Raw genomic sequence first — 17,004 nt, 5'->3', positions numbered from 1 at the left:
AGCATTTGAACCACAATCTCGGTCTCAGCAACATCAGTTTGTTTCCAACTTTATTTACAATTGGCATGTACCTAATAGGTTAGGTTTTGTGGTAATTGAATGGTGCTATAATTAAATGGTGTAGGTTATTAGATACATATATAAATGAAACTTAAATTTACTTTAGTATGTTTAAGGAATGCATATTTGTTAGATTCTATCATATAAACTGTATTATTTAATTATAAACTGATTGTAGTTGCTCTGGCAACGAATGTGAGACATTGTAGCTTGAACTCTACAATCGGATTGAATATAGGATGTTACGCATTCACTTTTGAGTTACTTCTGCTTTATTTTTGATGCCTTAGAGAATATTCAGGAAAATTCTCACTTAGGCAAATTTGAAACAAACCAATCACCTAAGGCCGCGTGGTTCATCAGACAAGAATTCTAACCCCGTGACGTTAATAAATGCTATTATTAAAAGGGGAATAGATTAGTATGATGATAAAGCAAATGTGGATATTCTTTTCAGTTATAACGAAAGTAATACATAAATGGAAAAACATCTCAAATTCAAATAAAAAGCAACATTTGAGTTATAGAAACTCAAATAATTTCGGTATAAATTATCAAGTTTTAAAGTATGATAAATTTAAATCTTAGATGTTGAAATATGAATTATTTTAAATTTGCAGGAGTTGGAACTGAACTCAAGTGAGTCTTGCATGTTTATACATTTCATCATTAAGCATTCCGTATTTTTATTTTTTTCCATTTTTAAGACGTCCCATTTTTTTCATTTTCAAAAGCCTACTATTTTCTTTTTTACTAAAACAAGCATTACAAGTTCTCAAATTATTTGAAAAAGGATATGCATGATACTATCCTTGGTTTATGCACATCCAACTTACTGATTTTTAAACTAATTTTCCAGTTTCTAAACTATATTAACATAAGAAGCTTATTAGAAAGAAAAAAAACCCAAGGTTTATCTTAAAATCTAATTCCATTAAATTAATATAATTATGCAAATATATATTTGTTCAAAAATTAGAAGATTTATTATTTTTAATTATAAGTAAAGCCCGTGAACAGCAATTGAATTCCAAACTGAAACCCCTTCCCGCAATCTCGGAGATGAAACAATTAAAAATCATATAAAACATCAACATCTATAGGATGTATGAAACCAACATCAAGGCTTCTATTCTGTTTTTAGCGATTGAATATATATTTCTCAACTAACCTATAATTTTTACATCTCCTCCATCACAGTATGTGGGATTGGAAAAGACTAAAATCCGCTTTCCCTATAAAAGAAACTGCATCATTTTCGGAGAGCACCACCATGCATGCCAAAGCCAAGAACATATATGCATTCTACACCAACTACTATGCTAACTAAAAGGTATTACGGTGATATAATAAGATTATAGCAATTAAGCTCGCTCCAAAATGGATTATAATCTCTACATTCTTCCCTCTTCCTCCTCCCCACTATTGTCATCCTCCATCTGACTGCCCAACTTCAAAATGTCTTCCACAAGAATTTTTCCATCTATTGCATTGAAAATATAATAGTTGTCACTCTCGTGAACTGCCAAATCAAATTATTCACCCTATACAATGGTGCGATGCAAAAGTTGCAAATCTAAATTCTTATGTAACCAACAACTTTTTTGTTTTGATAAAATCACCTTTTCCATGCTATATAAAAAACAGCAAATAGGCAGGATGAATGATTAAAAAAACTCTCATCAGAATAAGCTAAGTTAATACTTTGCTCAATCATCCAGATCATCTTCGGACATGCTGTTTAATGAGAAACGCTACTTCATTCAATGACAATTCATTGCGAAAGTCGATAACAAGCGTGAATCATCATTTGCTAGTTAATCATGATTCCATAATATTGAAATGAACGCATGGATCTTTCAACTATTTTACAGCCATAAAAGCAGATCAAGGGGTTTTCACAGAAAAGGGTTTCCAGGAAGTCAAAATCTCTTTGATTATAGAAGGCATATCAATAGGCATTATTTTTTTTTTTTTGGGGGGGGGGGGGTGGGGGAGGGCATGCACGTACCTAAACTAGAAGTATATTCCTGTCTATTTATTTATTTCGACAAACAAAAGTTAGAGCAGAAAGGAAGCTGACCTCTATCTTTTGAAAGATTGCTGATGAGTTCTTGCACCCCCTCCTTTCCTAGCGTATCCTTTAAGTATTGAGCAGCAGCAGCCACCTCCTCAGGAGTAACTTTCCCGTCGTGATCCCTGCAGGCATAGAGCATTTTTAATAAATCTGACTAAATAGCGCTTGCAGTAATTAATATGCCAGTAACTGTGCTCTTGTGATGATTGATGTGAATAACAATACCAAAATTCCATTAATCCCATTTGATAAGAGAACATAACATCATAATAACAAAACATCACACTGTTAGCACAGCAGCAAAGGACATAGCCAAGACACGAGAAAAGGAAACAATCCAAAAACAAAGTTTCACCTGTCAAGTACTCGCCAACGATCACCAATTTTGGCATCTACATCATCTATTTCCTTCTCAAGATTTTGGAGCATAGCATCAACCTAAGGAGTGACAAGAATGGTAAATACTTTTTTTTTATCACATCTGATAAGAAAAGATAAAACTGTCAGAAAAGACTTGGTTCTAATAAGTCTTACTTTTTCAATAAGCACTGAAGAAACCTCATCACTATCAGACACTTCACCAGAATGGTCAGTTTCCTCTCTTGCAATTCTATATGCCTTAATGGCATCTTTTTCACCATCTGTACCCTTTTTGTCTACCATGCTATTATAAAGTTCTATCTGCAAAATTGGCAAAATCCAACATCAGCAGAAAATAAAGGGATACAAACAGAAATAGAAAATTTACCATTTCTTTAATGATTTTTTCCAAGTTACAAGTTCCAAATAAAGACTAAATAAATTTTCTACTAACCTAGCAAAGTCACAACTGAAAAGTCAATGCTTAAAACATCTAGTCTAAAAGAATGAAAGAATGACATTGCACAAATACCATGTTTTATCTATTACACTAGCTCATTTTGACTTCTGAAGAAAACTATTTAAAAATAATGCATTGACCTCATTCCCTTGCAGTTCTTTACAATAACCAAATAAAAAAATATCAAAGTTTATAACATACCTCCTTATTTACAAGACCAAGGAACTCTTCTCGCTCTCTGCTCACAGACTGCATATTAGGAACAAACTGAAGTCAAATCCACATTGCAAGTGGCAATGCTAGGAAGATAACAGTAGAACAGAATCAACAGATAACAGTCACAGACAAAAATCTTCAAATAGAGTCCTTACAGATGCTGAAGCTAAAACAGCCAATGCACGACTGATTTCACAGAGCTGATCTCTTTTTTCTAATGCTCTTGCCATAGCCTGCTCTTGTGCTTCTCTAGCTGTTGGGACAGTCGTCTCTTTCAATGCCACATCCTCTTTTCTAGCCTTAGATTCCTTCATCCTTGCCAGCTCTTCTTCTTCTCTCTCTTCCTCCTCCTACAAAGGTACCAATTTAAAACAACCAATGAAATTCAAAGAACTGCATAAGACCAGGAATATTGCTTTTGGGCTTTTTTTTTTAAGCTAAGCAGAAAACTTCAAGACTAAATGCCTCTATTTTAAGCTAAGATTATACTGAATTCCTTCACAGCAAGCAGGGTCAACTGAGCCCCATAGGAGGCAAAAAATAATAAACAACTTACAATAGAGGAGACTATTCATATGAAAAATAATATAAAACATATTCCTTTTTCAACCTTGATCAGTTCTTCCTGCATCTCAAGGTACTCCAGCTTCCTTCTCCTTTCCGAAACAGAATCTTCAGATGGTAGAGCTGTAACACCAACGGTATCCACAACTTCATCAGGTAGAGAAGAAAGCGTAGCCCGAACAGCATCTTCTGGCTTCAGCTTTCCTGATACAGTGAATGCCCTACAGGGGATATCAGAAAAAAATACAGATTAAGATTAAATTAGGAGAAAAATGAAGAAATGAGTATCAACTGTTGAACTTCATGCCAGCAAAACATTGCAGAAAGACCACATAAAACACAACTCAAATCACCTTGAAAGGATCAAAAGGGAAGATGGGACTGAGTGATTGAGAGACAAATCTAGCCAATCCCGAAGCTGCATGCAGATACTAACCATGTTAAGGAGTCACATCAAATGCAAATGATATTGCAATTAATATACATAACCAATGTAGTTGAAGGAATGATGGAAGTGCAAATCCAGAATTCTATCAATATATGAGACCATGGCATTTTATCATTGCAAATACAACGCAGATAAAGATTGCTGAGTCTGAGGCACTTAGTTGGCAAAGGGGAAAGTATATATAAACATATAGGAATAAAAAGCAACACCTGTTGACGCATTTCTTCTACTGAAAGCGCTCCAAGCATCCCTCGCTCCCTACAATCTTCACGAAGCTCAGCTTCTGATAGGGATTCCACGCCCTCTGCTTGAATCATCTTGTCATCATTCTTAATCCTAAAATATAATAATAATTATAAGAAAGCAGTAACAATAACAACATTTGCAATGACATAAAGTAGAGAAAAATGACAGATATAGACAGAGATTATTTTAAAAATAGAGCTTAGTTGGATCCTAAAAGTTAATGTGAAGGAGAAGCTAACAAAAGTAACTTGCTTCGACCGAAAACCATATTTTGAAAATGCCACTGCCTTTTATATTTCAACAATACCAGTTGGCTTTGTATTTCAGCATATTCTGTATAAAAATTAAAGCATTGAAGGAGACATGTCTATACATTTTAACTCCTAATTTTTATAGAGAATATATATCGCGTATTCCAAATCAGTATCAATGAGTTCTCAAAATGAAGACCCCCACCTCCCCAACACCACAAAACACGCAGCCAAATCAGAAAAACTAAATAAATACTCAGCAAATCAGCATGAAACCTCATGGTTTAAAATACAATATAACAATTATGGTTTAAGGGATAAACTTAATTATATTTAAACTTTACATGCGGCAGAAAAGAACCAACAATAAATCAACAAATAGTAAATCAATATCTGTTTAAAAGCAAAAATATTATCATGAGTTCATAATGATCAAGTGAAAAAAGGTCAGTTAAAAATCAAACCACCCAGGCAACCACAATAAGAAAAAAGTTCAATAAGCAGATCTGAAATAGTCAATTCACTCCTCCTGGATACATCAAACTCCATTGATATGTTCTTCAAAAACAAGGTACGTAACAGTTAATTTAATTCAGATTGGATAAACAAGTTTTACCATTGGAGTCTCTTCCGAAGCATATAACGCAAATACGCATCTGTTCCAAAAGGGCTGATTCCCATGTATTTGCACATATTTACCAATCGAGGCCTGGTAGAAGAAAAAACATTACAAAATCACACAACCACTTAATTAACAAATAAATTTAAATTAAATAGTCAACCGTTTTCAAATAAAAAATATTTACAAAAAAGACCAAGACCAACCTGCTGATATTATCTAGAGTGAATTCATCATTAAACAGCTTGGCAAAGCCAAGAATTTCATCATTTGATACACCAGCTCCCCTTCGGACCTGCAAAATATCAAGATTGCAATTGCTAAAGTTAAATAACAGAACCAAGGGGGAAGAGACAAGAAAAAAAAATCATAGGTAAGATGGGATCTTACCCTATTCAAAAATTCATCAAGATCTTCAGCAGTCTGCTTAATTTCTCCACTCCTTGAATTCTGAACCTCTTTTGCCATTTCTTTGACTGTATCTTGAAGAAACTTAGCATATTCTATTCTTGCATGAAGCCTCCTTTTTAGTGCTTCCTACAAGTTCAGCAACTAAGAAAAATGCATTGACCAAAAAAGGGGGGGCAAGGGAGGGGAGCAGGGACATGCCACACACAAAAAGAAGGAAAAAAACACTCCCTAATGTAGAACATAACAGAAATAACACAAACCATTCAATTTCCAGATAATTTTCCTGCCTGGAGAACATATATTTCGCAGATTACCTTGTAATTAATTGCAAAAGGACGTAAGGAGACCTGCCTGGCCTATGCCTATCTATGTATATCTCTCTACTTCAATTATCAGCAATAGCCCAATAAAGGTTTATATGGAAGGGCCTATGCCTATCTATTCTCATCATATTTTATGTTTTGATTCTTGTCCCTATGATTTCTCCTTTTTCTTCTTTATTTTCTTCTCAGCAAGGTACATCCAACATCCCATCAGCAAAAGACTTGTTCATATCCGTATAAGAAGCTTCAATCAAGGTGAGCATAAAATTTGCTAAGTATCTTTGTATTAAAGAAAATAATCAGAAAACTTTATGAATTGCATTGTTTCACAGATGCAGTCGCAATAAAATTATGGTGAATATGAAACTCTTGTTTGGAAGAAAACTAAAAAGTGTAACAAACAAAAGGATACACTCATCCTCACCAACTTTATGATTTCATGAGTGTATAAATATAAACCACTTCATGCATGTAAAAAGATAAACCAAACTTCAATGCTTCCTGCTTTAACAGGGGAGATTCTGAAAAGAGGCAAAAGAACTTAAAGAATAAAGCTTGAGCAGCAATGGATTATAAATCAAATTAACCAGAAAAGCAAACATAATTTGGAAAAAGCCACTATACCTGCTCTTTCATCTTGTCTTGAAAAGTAGATGGCAACATGTTAGGAAACAGTTTCAAGAAAACAGGCAGAAGAAATTCCATGAATGGGACTATGATAAAAACTGCAAATGGAACTAGCCTAAAGATATCAGCAGTAGTTCGAGTCAGCTGTTGCCTCTCCCTTCTAGATAAACTTCTACCACCAGCCAACTTTAGCAGCAATCTTGAGCTGATCCTCACATCAGCCCAAAGTAGCTTAAAACCCAGCCAATAATGTTGCAAAGTAGAGCGAATCTCGTGTTTCCAATGAACAAGTTTCTTTGCCCAATCCTCCCTGTAGAAGGCAATAGAATAACAAATATGCAGCAAACCAAAAATCAATTTGAATCATGTTAATTGATTTTTTTAATAACATAAAAACTAAGGATAAAGTTTTACCTGCTCATAGAAGCTACAGCTCTTAAAGCAGGACCAATCCCAAGAATTGTGGCCCATACTCTTTGCAAAATAGATTCGGCAGCCTTCTGAGAATCTTGCAAGCGTTTAGCTTTCACCTTGGCTTTAGCAGAACTCAAACCTTCAACAGCTTGATCACATTCTTCTGCAGATGCTTCCTTTCTCCTTTTTGCAACCAATTCTTCATTTCCCTCATCATCACTACGTGGTTCAGATTGTCTAGCGGTAGCTGTCGAAGCATGACGAACAGCATATGACATCAATCTGACACTCGACGGAGAATTGAATTGGAATCTTCCACTTCCAGGACTCAAAACTGAGATTCCTTGAGATCCATAACTAAAGTATCTCGATCCTGAAAAACCCATTAAATCATGTTTCGCAACTGAATTTACATCCAGTTTCTTTCGATAATTAAAATCTTCGGATGGATGGTCCACATTTGATGTATAACAACATGAGTCCAACTTGTGAGTGGGATGGCCAAGAAACTGGAAGGTCTGGACTGAGCGTATAGATGCATTCAGGTAGTCGGAAACAAATCCTCTCTTTCTTAAAATTGCTCTAGAAGCCATTATCACTCGTTTTTGTTGTCAACAGGACATTCGCATATCTCGAGCAACCTCTCAAATTACCCTGATTGGGATACCATTTCAAATAAAGAACAACACCAACTCAGAAAATGAACAATATCAACCATATTTTTAGTATTCATATACAGCATTTTTTTCATCATGATAAATGACAGAGCCTAACAAGTTCATAAAACAAAAAATCTTGAGAATGATGTCAATATCCAAAAGAAAATTATAATTAACCCTTGAATTGCAAACCATCAATAAAGGAGTCAATATTAGGAATAGCTCAAGTAAAATTAGACTTTTTATTCAAGTTCAAGGCTGATAATTAATAAATAAAGTATTAAGTAACTAAAAAACTGAACAATTGAAAAACTCAAAATTTGTTACAGAGGAAAAATCCAAAGCCTCTTTTTTTCTCATTAAAGAAAGAAACTAGAACCGGTCCATAAAAATATTGAAAAAAAATATTTATTCAAAAAATAACATCACAGGCACTACAGAATATTCCGATAAGTTTATTATTTGAATATAATAATAAAAAGAAAAAAAATCATCCGATTATCTTTTAATCTACTATTTTCTTATATCTTTTCAGTTCTCCTTTCGTCTTTAAAAAATAATCCAAGTAACACTAAATAATAAATTTTCATTTGGTTTCAACAAAATAAAAATAAAAAAATTCAAGGAACTACAACGAGAAATAAAGATAATGATAACATATATCCGATATTCATAACTCATCACGGATTCGACTGAAAAAATAACTAAACGAGCAGCAAAATTCAACGAAAACGATAAAGAAATAAACTGCTGATAGAAAGGCATTTGACTTACAGTTTTTATGCGAAGCTGAGATATAATATTTTGGATTCGATCAAACAACAAAAATTTAGAGCTATAATGATACAAAAAGGTAAAATAAGAAGGAAGGCACAGAATTTATAGGGCCATTGTATTGGAGGGTTTAAGAGGGGGATGGTCACCGTGAAAAACTACTCTGCGACGCGGTTTATATTACTATGCGATTTTGAACCGTCGATTTGTTTGACCATTTTATCTTGACTTGTGTGGCTGCTGTTGACACGTGGTTATTGTTGATTTTGGCGTTCGTAAGTGGGCACCTTTTGAATTTTCTTGAATTCCAACCCAGGAAGGACCAAAGACAATAAAATAGTATTTCTAAATTAGGAATATTTGGAAATTATTATGAAATTATAAAATATTCCTAGAAAAATAATTATAAAATATATCTATAATATATATTATAAAAATATGAATTTGAAAATACTTTTAAATTGATTAAAATATGTGTATATTATTAAATTGATATTATATAAAAATTATTTTTCATTTAACTATATAGTTGAGTTTAAGTCGAATCCAACGAAAAATTAATATCAATCAATTATTAATAATAACTAAAATAATATAAATAATAATTTTTATTTTTGGATAGCATTTATATGGGTTAATATGTAGTTTATCCCTAAACTTGATCAAAAGTATATAGTTAAAATCGAAACATTTTTTTAGATCTAGTTTATAATTGAATTTGTATATCGTCACTCAGATTGGTACCTCCATACAAACACCATTAAGCATGACATTGATGGTCAATTTGATAGTGATACGTAGTAGTCTCCCAAACATGACACATGGAAGATATAAATTAATAAATTATAAATTAATATATTTTTTCATCAAGAATGAACATGAACATATGAGTATCCAAATTCATCTTCATTCCTGATGTATTTTTAATAAGTTTATATGTTTTCTTATGTTATATATATAATATATATAAAAACACGAGTTTGGAAAATCTTTTGAACCGTCGAGAATACTCTTTATTTTTTTAATATTATTAAAAAATTATTGATCTACAATATATCAATCTTTTAATATGATATTTAAAATATATATATTATTTTTAATTGTTAAATAAATTAATATATTTTAGTTATATTTAACAATTCAAATAACGAATTAAAATTAATTACAATAATTAAATATATATTATTTAAAAATAATTAAAAAAATTAAACGCATAAAATCACATACAACATGTATCATTAGAAACTATTTTTTTCAAAAAATATCAAGTTGTTATTATTATTTTGATTTTTAAAATATATAAATTAATAAAAAATAATACATTAAGAATCAACCTAGAGAGATGATACCAAAATTTAAATGCATCTGGACAATCATTTATCCATAATAATATAAATTTATTGTTGATTAATAAAATACTTTTACTTTAATTCTTGAATAAAAGGAAATTAGATTATTTATCCATCTACTTTTGTAGGCCATCTTCTTCTTGCTATATTTCTTTCCATTACTTCATTCTTCCATCTTTGCTTATTTTCTATAATTTTGTAATTGAATTTTTATGTTTTTTAAGGTTACAAAATCATTGTTTGCCGCAAGCTATCTTGTTGCCCAAGATAGCTCTTTTACTTGCTTAGTTTCAAAGGTTTTTCTATTTCCTTTTCTTATATTCTATTTAATTTTCAATTTTGATTATTTTATTGTTTTCTAATCATATTTTTGTTAAATCTTCATAACTGAATCAAGTTTCCGCCCAAATCTCTCTTGTCTTAGTTACTTATGAAGCAAAAAATAGTAAGGTTGACCAGACTTCTCATATTCAATCTCAAGTTTCGCAATTGAAAATGAGTAATGTTAATTTCAACTCAAATTCTTCAAAATTTTCCCCACCAACTTTGCATAGAATGTCATCAAATTAAGAAAGTGATGAATGTAATCCCTGATATACTTTACGATAGATTTAGTAATTCCTTAAAAGTGGTCCATAAATACATATACAAAAGGATGCAAATTGGTATCATAATCACATAACATGATCAAATGCTTCTAAAACACAAATTATATGTGGCATAGAGCTAAATTTTATGAGTATGAGAGTGAGGAAAACCATAAAGGAGTGGATTTCCAAATAGATTTTCAAAATAGAAATAACAGCCTCCTAATTAACACCATGGTCTTGTTGCACTCAATAAACTAACCAATAGGAAGATTTTGGAGTTTCAGCACCTTATCACCTATATTAATTTCAGACATTTCAATGTCAATCACATTGAGCTATTGATAATTTTCATCCAATTCCTCCACAATATCTACTGAAACCATTACCACAAAAATAAGAAACTGCTACGAACAGTTCAATCCAATTCAAAGGCCATAATAGAGATGGGCTTAGTTTCCCTTAAGGCCCAATCACGAGATCCAAATCCAAGCAGTTAAAGTTAAAACTCAACTTATTCGTTCAAGACATTATCACAAACTCTCAAATCTATTATGACAAGCCCATGTGGAAAATGTTAACAAGCTTAGGCGTTTCACTTAAAGAACCTAATCAATCCCACAAGCTTAGGCATTTCATATTGGGTTCAGGTTCTAGGCTTAATTTTTATTATATATAAGTCCAATATTGTATTTATTAACTCTTATTATTTTATTCTAAATTTTTTTTATAATTATTAAGTATTTTAAGCTATTTAGGAGTTTTATGTTAACAAGAAAATTTAGTTTAAAACTACTCCTTGTTTAGATTAAATTAGAATTCTAGTATACTTAAGAGTTTTCATTAGATTTATTTAGCTAGTCTATATATAGGACTTTGCATTGTACATAAATTATTCAATTCATTATTATTCAACTTCTCTTTTGAGTTAATAAATTCTCTTTGATTTTTCTTTTCAAAAGTTTCTCTTGAGTTTATTTTAGAAGAGTTTTAACAATCTTTTCCAATTGTGGGAATTACCTTCAAACTTTTTCTTGCTAAGTTTTCTTTCTTGGAGGGGAAATTAGAGCCGCTTGAAGGGGGTTATGGATTCTTCTTGCTTCCAAGGTTCCTTAGGACTTTTACACGCCACGTTCTATCTTTTTCATCTATCTTCCTTATTTTCTTCTTTATTGTTCTATTGTTCTATTTTACTTATCTTAGTTTATTTATTTCAATTGTTTTTCTTCAAATTTTTTTATTTGAATTGGGTTCATTTGTGTTTTAGGTTGTTTCAAAATCTAAGTTTCTTTCTAAATGTCTAGAGCCCTAAATCAAATCTCCGACTTGAACAAACTTTATGATCCACTTCTGCATTCATCCACCTCATTTTTATCATTTGGTAACAAAGATGGGCATTTTAAGTGTTCTTTGTGTTCTTATAAAATTGATTTCCAGTAAACAACCTCAAAACAATTTTTACCTAGAAAGTTTTCAAAAAAAATACTTTTCAGTAGGTAAATATTTTTCAAACAATTTGAAATTTTATATATTGATTATTGGCACTTTTTTAGACTATTAAAAAATATTTCCCACAAAAAAAATTGATCGAAAAAGTGAAAAAAATAGAAAAATATGATAAAAAAATATTATGTGGGTTGACTTTTGTGCCGAAATTTCCAGATCAAATATTCATTATTTGAGGAGACTCTAGTTTAAATTTCGAGATTTTTGGAAATCGGGAACACCTCGAATTAAGTTTGTCAAGTTACTTCTCAATCTTTCAGGTTTTCAGGTTTCAGGGATTTTCATTGACTCTTAGCCTTATGTTTTCATTTGTTTATGCTTTTTATTGTTCCTTTACGCATTCTAACACTTTATTGTTTCTTGTGTTAGTAGGTTAAAGCACGTTGCACATTCCTTCCTTTATGCAACACAATTCTTTAGTGTCTAGACGATTTTGGACTTCTAGTGCTACTAGGTTTCCTTTGTTAGTTTGATTCTAATAAATTCTGAGTGATTGATATTGACACTTTTTAAAAGACTCACAAGATTAATTCTTACCTCGTTGATAATTTTTTTTCTAAGTACAAAATAGTGAGGTTTGCTTTTTTTTCTTTTGAGTGTTGTGTTTTTTCAGATTTTCACAATGACTCGTGATCCTCGTAGTGGTAAAAGGAGTGATAATTCGAGTGAAAAGCCACCAGTTACTATGGAGAACCTTGTTGGTTTCACGAAGAAATTGCAAAACGACCTTTACGAGGTCAATGATAAGTTCGAACATTTGATTGGCAAGATACAACCAGATTTAGATGATCGAGAGGCTAAAGACAAACAACGAGATGATATAATTCAGAAAATTAGCAATACCTTGAATCGCTTGGATGCTCAAACTGAATGTTTGACTCGTCATTTGGGAAATGATGATGCTATTGAACAACCTCGTGTTCGTGGAAATAATGGTAGGGGCACTCGTGCAAATAATGAAACTTTGGTTAATAATGATCATGGGAAACCTTCTTTGGCTAAACCAAAGTTCTTAATTCCACAGTTTCAGGGAAAGAATGATCTCGAGGCATATTGTGAGTGAGAATAAAAAATTGAACTTATGTTTCATTATTATAAATGCCCAAAAGATGAAAAAGTCTCTTTGGAATCCCTTGAATTTTCAGATTATGCATTGAATTGGTGGACTTAACTTGAAATTAGTTGTGACACCTCAAACCCGACTAGGATGGACCGACCAGAATTCGAAGCGTTACATTAGCCACCTAAGTGACTCTCTGGCTAACGACCACCTAAGGCACACCCTGACCTTATAACACCTCAATCCTATCTAAATATTAGTTATTTATTAACGTGGAAGCAACTTATGAGCCAATTTTAAACTTTTCATAAGTAATTTAACCTAAGAGCATTTTTGTCATTTTACCACCTATGAAAAACTAATCTGATTTTAGATCTAAATGTTTAACGACCTTCTTTTAGTCAAAATTATGCAAGCCTAAAAATTTCAAGTTAAATTGAGTTCGTTTGCTATGTCTAATTCAATTTTTACTATTAAGGACTAAATTGTAATAAATACCAACTATCTGAACCTACTCCAAATTACAAATTAAGTGCGTTTCTATCGAATATTACCCATTATGAGACTAATCCTAAATTATTACCAAGTTTCCTTATCATCTAGGGCTCTAATTAGACTAATAAATTTTTAAGACTAAATAGTAACATAAACAAATTAGAATACCAATTTAAAAAGACAAAAATTCAAACCCCCAACAACCAACATGGCCGTGTCCCCCAGTCCGTGTATCATTAAATGCCCGTGTTCATGTAGTGAAAATTTTTTTGGCAGATTACACACCTTCGTGTGTGATAGCTCCAGTTTCCACATGTTCGTGTCACGTAGCCAGTCGCTCATGTGCAACCCCTCACACGCCCATGTGGATAGGCACACGCCCGTGTGAAAATCACTACACCTATTTTTGTGAAAAACTCGATTTAAAACCTGAATTTGCATATTTTAATGACCAATTAAACCTGATTTAACTACGATTAACTAACATATATATATACACCTTCAATTGAATTTATGGACATCAATTAAGCCTTAATTAAATAGAATTAGGCAATCAATTTCATGCATAACAAACATCGAATAAATAAAACATGTAGCGTACCTTAGCCACTAGTAAACCACTCCATAGAAGCTTCATTTAAACAATCGTTAGTATAAATTTTATGCTTCACACACCGTGTTATCAAGCAATAATACACTGTAAATCAATCAATAATTAAACTCAAACATGCCTCAAAATTATTATAAAACCATTCAAACAAATGTCCAAAGTCCATTTACAACCAAAATCAAACTAATTCCTGGGAGTTCTACAATGCCCAACTACAGTCTCTAAAATGCGCAATAAAGTCTCTACCAAGCCTAAATCACTTGGAACGCTCTTGCTCGGCTCTCAGCTTCTCAATCCCGACGAATATTTGCACGAATGTGAGGGTGTGAGTTTTAAAAAGCTCAGTGAATGTTAAAAACAACAACAAGTAAATTAACATCCAATTCATGCTTAATTCACAACCAATCATTCACCAATTGTCAGCCAAAAAGAATTAAACATGTCAATTTAATTTCCATAAGCATTTTCAATACCAAAAATCAATCATTCATGGCTTTGAATCATCAATTGATACAGCAACAATAATACATAAATATATTGGCATTCATTTCTCATGGCTTAATCGGGTGATCATACATCGGATAAACAGATCTCTGAACTCCCACAAATATCAAATACAATCCATCGAGTTGAGAGGGCAGAAGCATGCACTAACTTATAGTGCCTCAAATAACCCATTGAGTGGAGAATCATGCTCAACACTCCCTTATCTACTCCAACAAATCAATCCACCTAGAGTCATATGCGCACAATGTTACAAATAAAGGTGAGTACCCACAAATCCTATGGCATGCCAACTATATCCAATGGATCCACCATGCATGTTGCCAATATACTCAATCAAACATAGCATATAAATCAATCATTAGTGTGCTCAATTTAATGTGACAAGATGCTTATGAATAACATGTAACATAGCATTTAATATCCAATTAAATCAAGTAATTCATTTGCCAATTTTCCATTACCAATTACCAATTGAAACATCAATATATCATGATAAAAAATTTCAGTACACATGCTTAAAATCATCCTTAAAATTAATTTAATTAAATAGCACAACATCACCAAAAATTCACTTACCATTTTTTTCCAACACAAATTCAATTTTTTGCACATTTAATACCAATCTTACAAAATCAACCATTCATCCATAATTAATTAATTTTAATCATTAATTTAAGGTACTAATTAAATATAATTGAGGGTCAATTTACCAAATCACCCATAGAAACACTCACCACACAATTTTATTCTATCACAACAAGTGATCAACTAGGCAATTTCTAGCTTCAATTCAATTTATCTCGGTCCTTTTCAAGATTCAGAGCTTCAACAAGGGTAAAGTAGACGTTACCACCTTTCCAAAACTATATGAAACTCGAATTTTAATTAACTATGCTAATCAAAATCATTTTACAAAGATACCTTACCGGGTTTGTAACATCAAGTCGAAAACTTGATTCCTCACAAAATCGACCTCTCCAGCCCTCCTAATCACTTCCAAACATCAATACTAGACCAAATACACACATATTAAGCATTAATTTCACATTTAAATCAATTTCACAAAAATCTGGAAAATTAATTCAAGATGATGATGAAATTCGGATTTTTTTCAAATTACCTCACAGATCATGTTTAATCTTGATAAATAAGACCAAAAATCTTTTAATAGATCCATTTTGAGTTGGAACATCCATTGATTTGTGGATTTCCTCTCAAAATTCAAGATCCACCATTAAAGCACCTTAAGCTTTTGAAAAAGATGACATTGATAAAAAAAATCCTTTAATTAACTCTCAAATCATGTAAAAATGTTTCTAATCTTCATAAAAATAAGTTTAGGATTGAAGATTACCTTTGATTCGCTCTAAATTCGTTGATTGAAAATCTCGATTTAAGAAGCTTGAGAAAATTTAGAATATTTTTTGCTACTTTTGGAAATAATTTCAGGTGAATTGAGAGATCTTTAAAACCATGCAAAGAAAACGAAATTTATAGCTCTCTAATCTGATGTAAATGGAGTGAAAAGTAGGCTAGATGCATTATTTTTAAAGCTAAAACAACCCACCATAGTTTAAAAATTGGGGAATTTGCCTAATGGCAACTCTTATATTTCCATTGTTTTACCATTTAATAATTTCCCTCCAAAATTCCAAATTTTAAGGTTTATTTGCCAAATAAATACTCTAATTTTTCCTTGTTTTACAATTAAACCCAATTTAATTAATAATTAAATTTAGCTCAAATTAACCCCTAAAAAATTATTTTAAAGTTCTTTTTTGACCCAAATTAATTATTTTCACTAATAATTATTTAATTACTTTAAAATTAATTTTCCAAAAATATTTTTATTTTTCCAGATTATTGTTTAATCAATTTTAGATGAAATTAACCTCTTAAATTAAATTAAAAATTACTAGAAACTCCATAAATTCCTAATTTCACACTCAAAACTCAAAAAATATACCTGAAACTACGAAACCCGATTTAGGGATATTACATTAGTCGTAAAAGAAACCAAGAAAGGAAAATTGATACATGGAACGAGTTGAAACGAGTGATGTGAAAGCGTTTTGTTCCTCCTCATTACTATAGAGAGGGCAAAACGAAACTTTGACACCTTGTTCAAGGCAGCCGATCAGTTGATAAGTACTTCAAGGAGATGGAAATGCTCATACAACGAGCAAATGTTGATGAGGATGATGAAACCACTATGTTACATTTTGTTGATGGTTTGAACGAGCCTATAGCCAACACCTTGCGATTACAGACTTATATAGAACTCGATGAAACAGTTCACAAGGCCAATGAGATTGAACAACAGTTGAAGGAACAAGGTCCTCTTTCGTTCACCACTTTACAGTATTATAAAGTTAACAATT

General features: G+C 31.8%; 1 protein-coding gene across 1 annotated transcript; it reads right to left on the bottom strand.

Moving 5' to 3' along the window:
• Positions 1 to 1,123: 1,123 nt before the first annotated feature.
• Positions 1,124 to 8,658, bottom strand: LOC107914576 (mitochondrial proton/calcium exchanger protein). Its single transcript, XM_016843516.2, has 15 exons — positions 8,510 to 8,658; positions 7,077 to 7,730; positions 6,660 to 6,972; positions 5,692 to 5,838; positions 5,508 to 5,596; positions 5,299 to 5,391; positions 4,395 to 4,521; positions 4,091 to 4,155; positions 3,784 to 3,958; positions 3,329 to 3,523; positions 3,159 to 3,206; positions 2,672 to 2,818; positions 2,493 to 2,575; positions 2,144 to 2,259; positions 1,124 to 1,543 (listed from the first exon to the last, which is right to left on the bottom strand). Exons 2-15 carry the CDS (start codon positions 7,667 to 7,669, stop codon positions 1,455 to 1,457), a joined length of 2,280 nt encoding a protein of 759 aa, XP_016699005.1. The 5' UTR covers positions 7,670 to 7,730; positions 8,510 to 8,658; the 3' UTR covers positions 1,124 to 1,454.
• Between the last annotated feature and the right edge of the window lie 8,346 nt (positions 8,659 to 17,004).

Source organism: Gossypium hirsutum, chromosome D10, assembly GCF_007990345.1.
Source record: "Gossypium hirsutum isolate 1008001.06 chromosome D10, Gossypium_hirsutum_v2.1, whole genome shotgun sequence".
NCBI classification, from domain to species: domain Eukaryota; kingdom Viridiplantae; phylum Streptophyta; class Magnoliopsida; order Malvales; family Malvaceae; genus Gossypium; species Gossypium hirsutum.
This window is presented reverse-complemented; position numbering and strand designations above follow the sequence as displayed.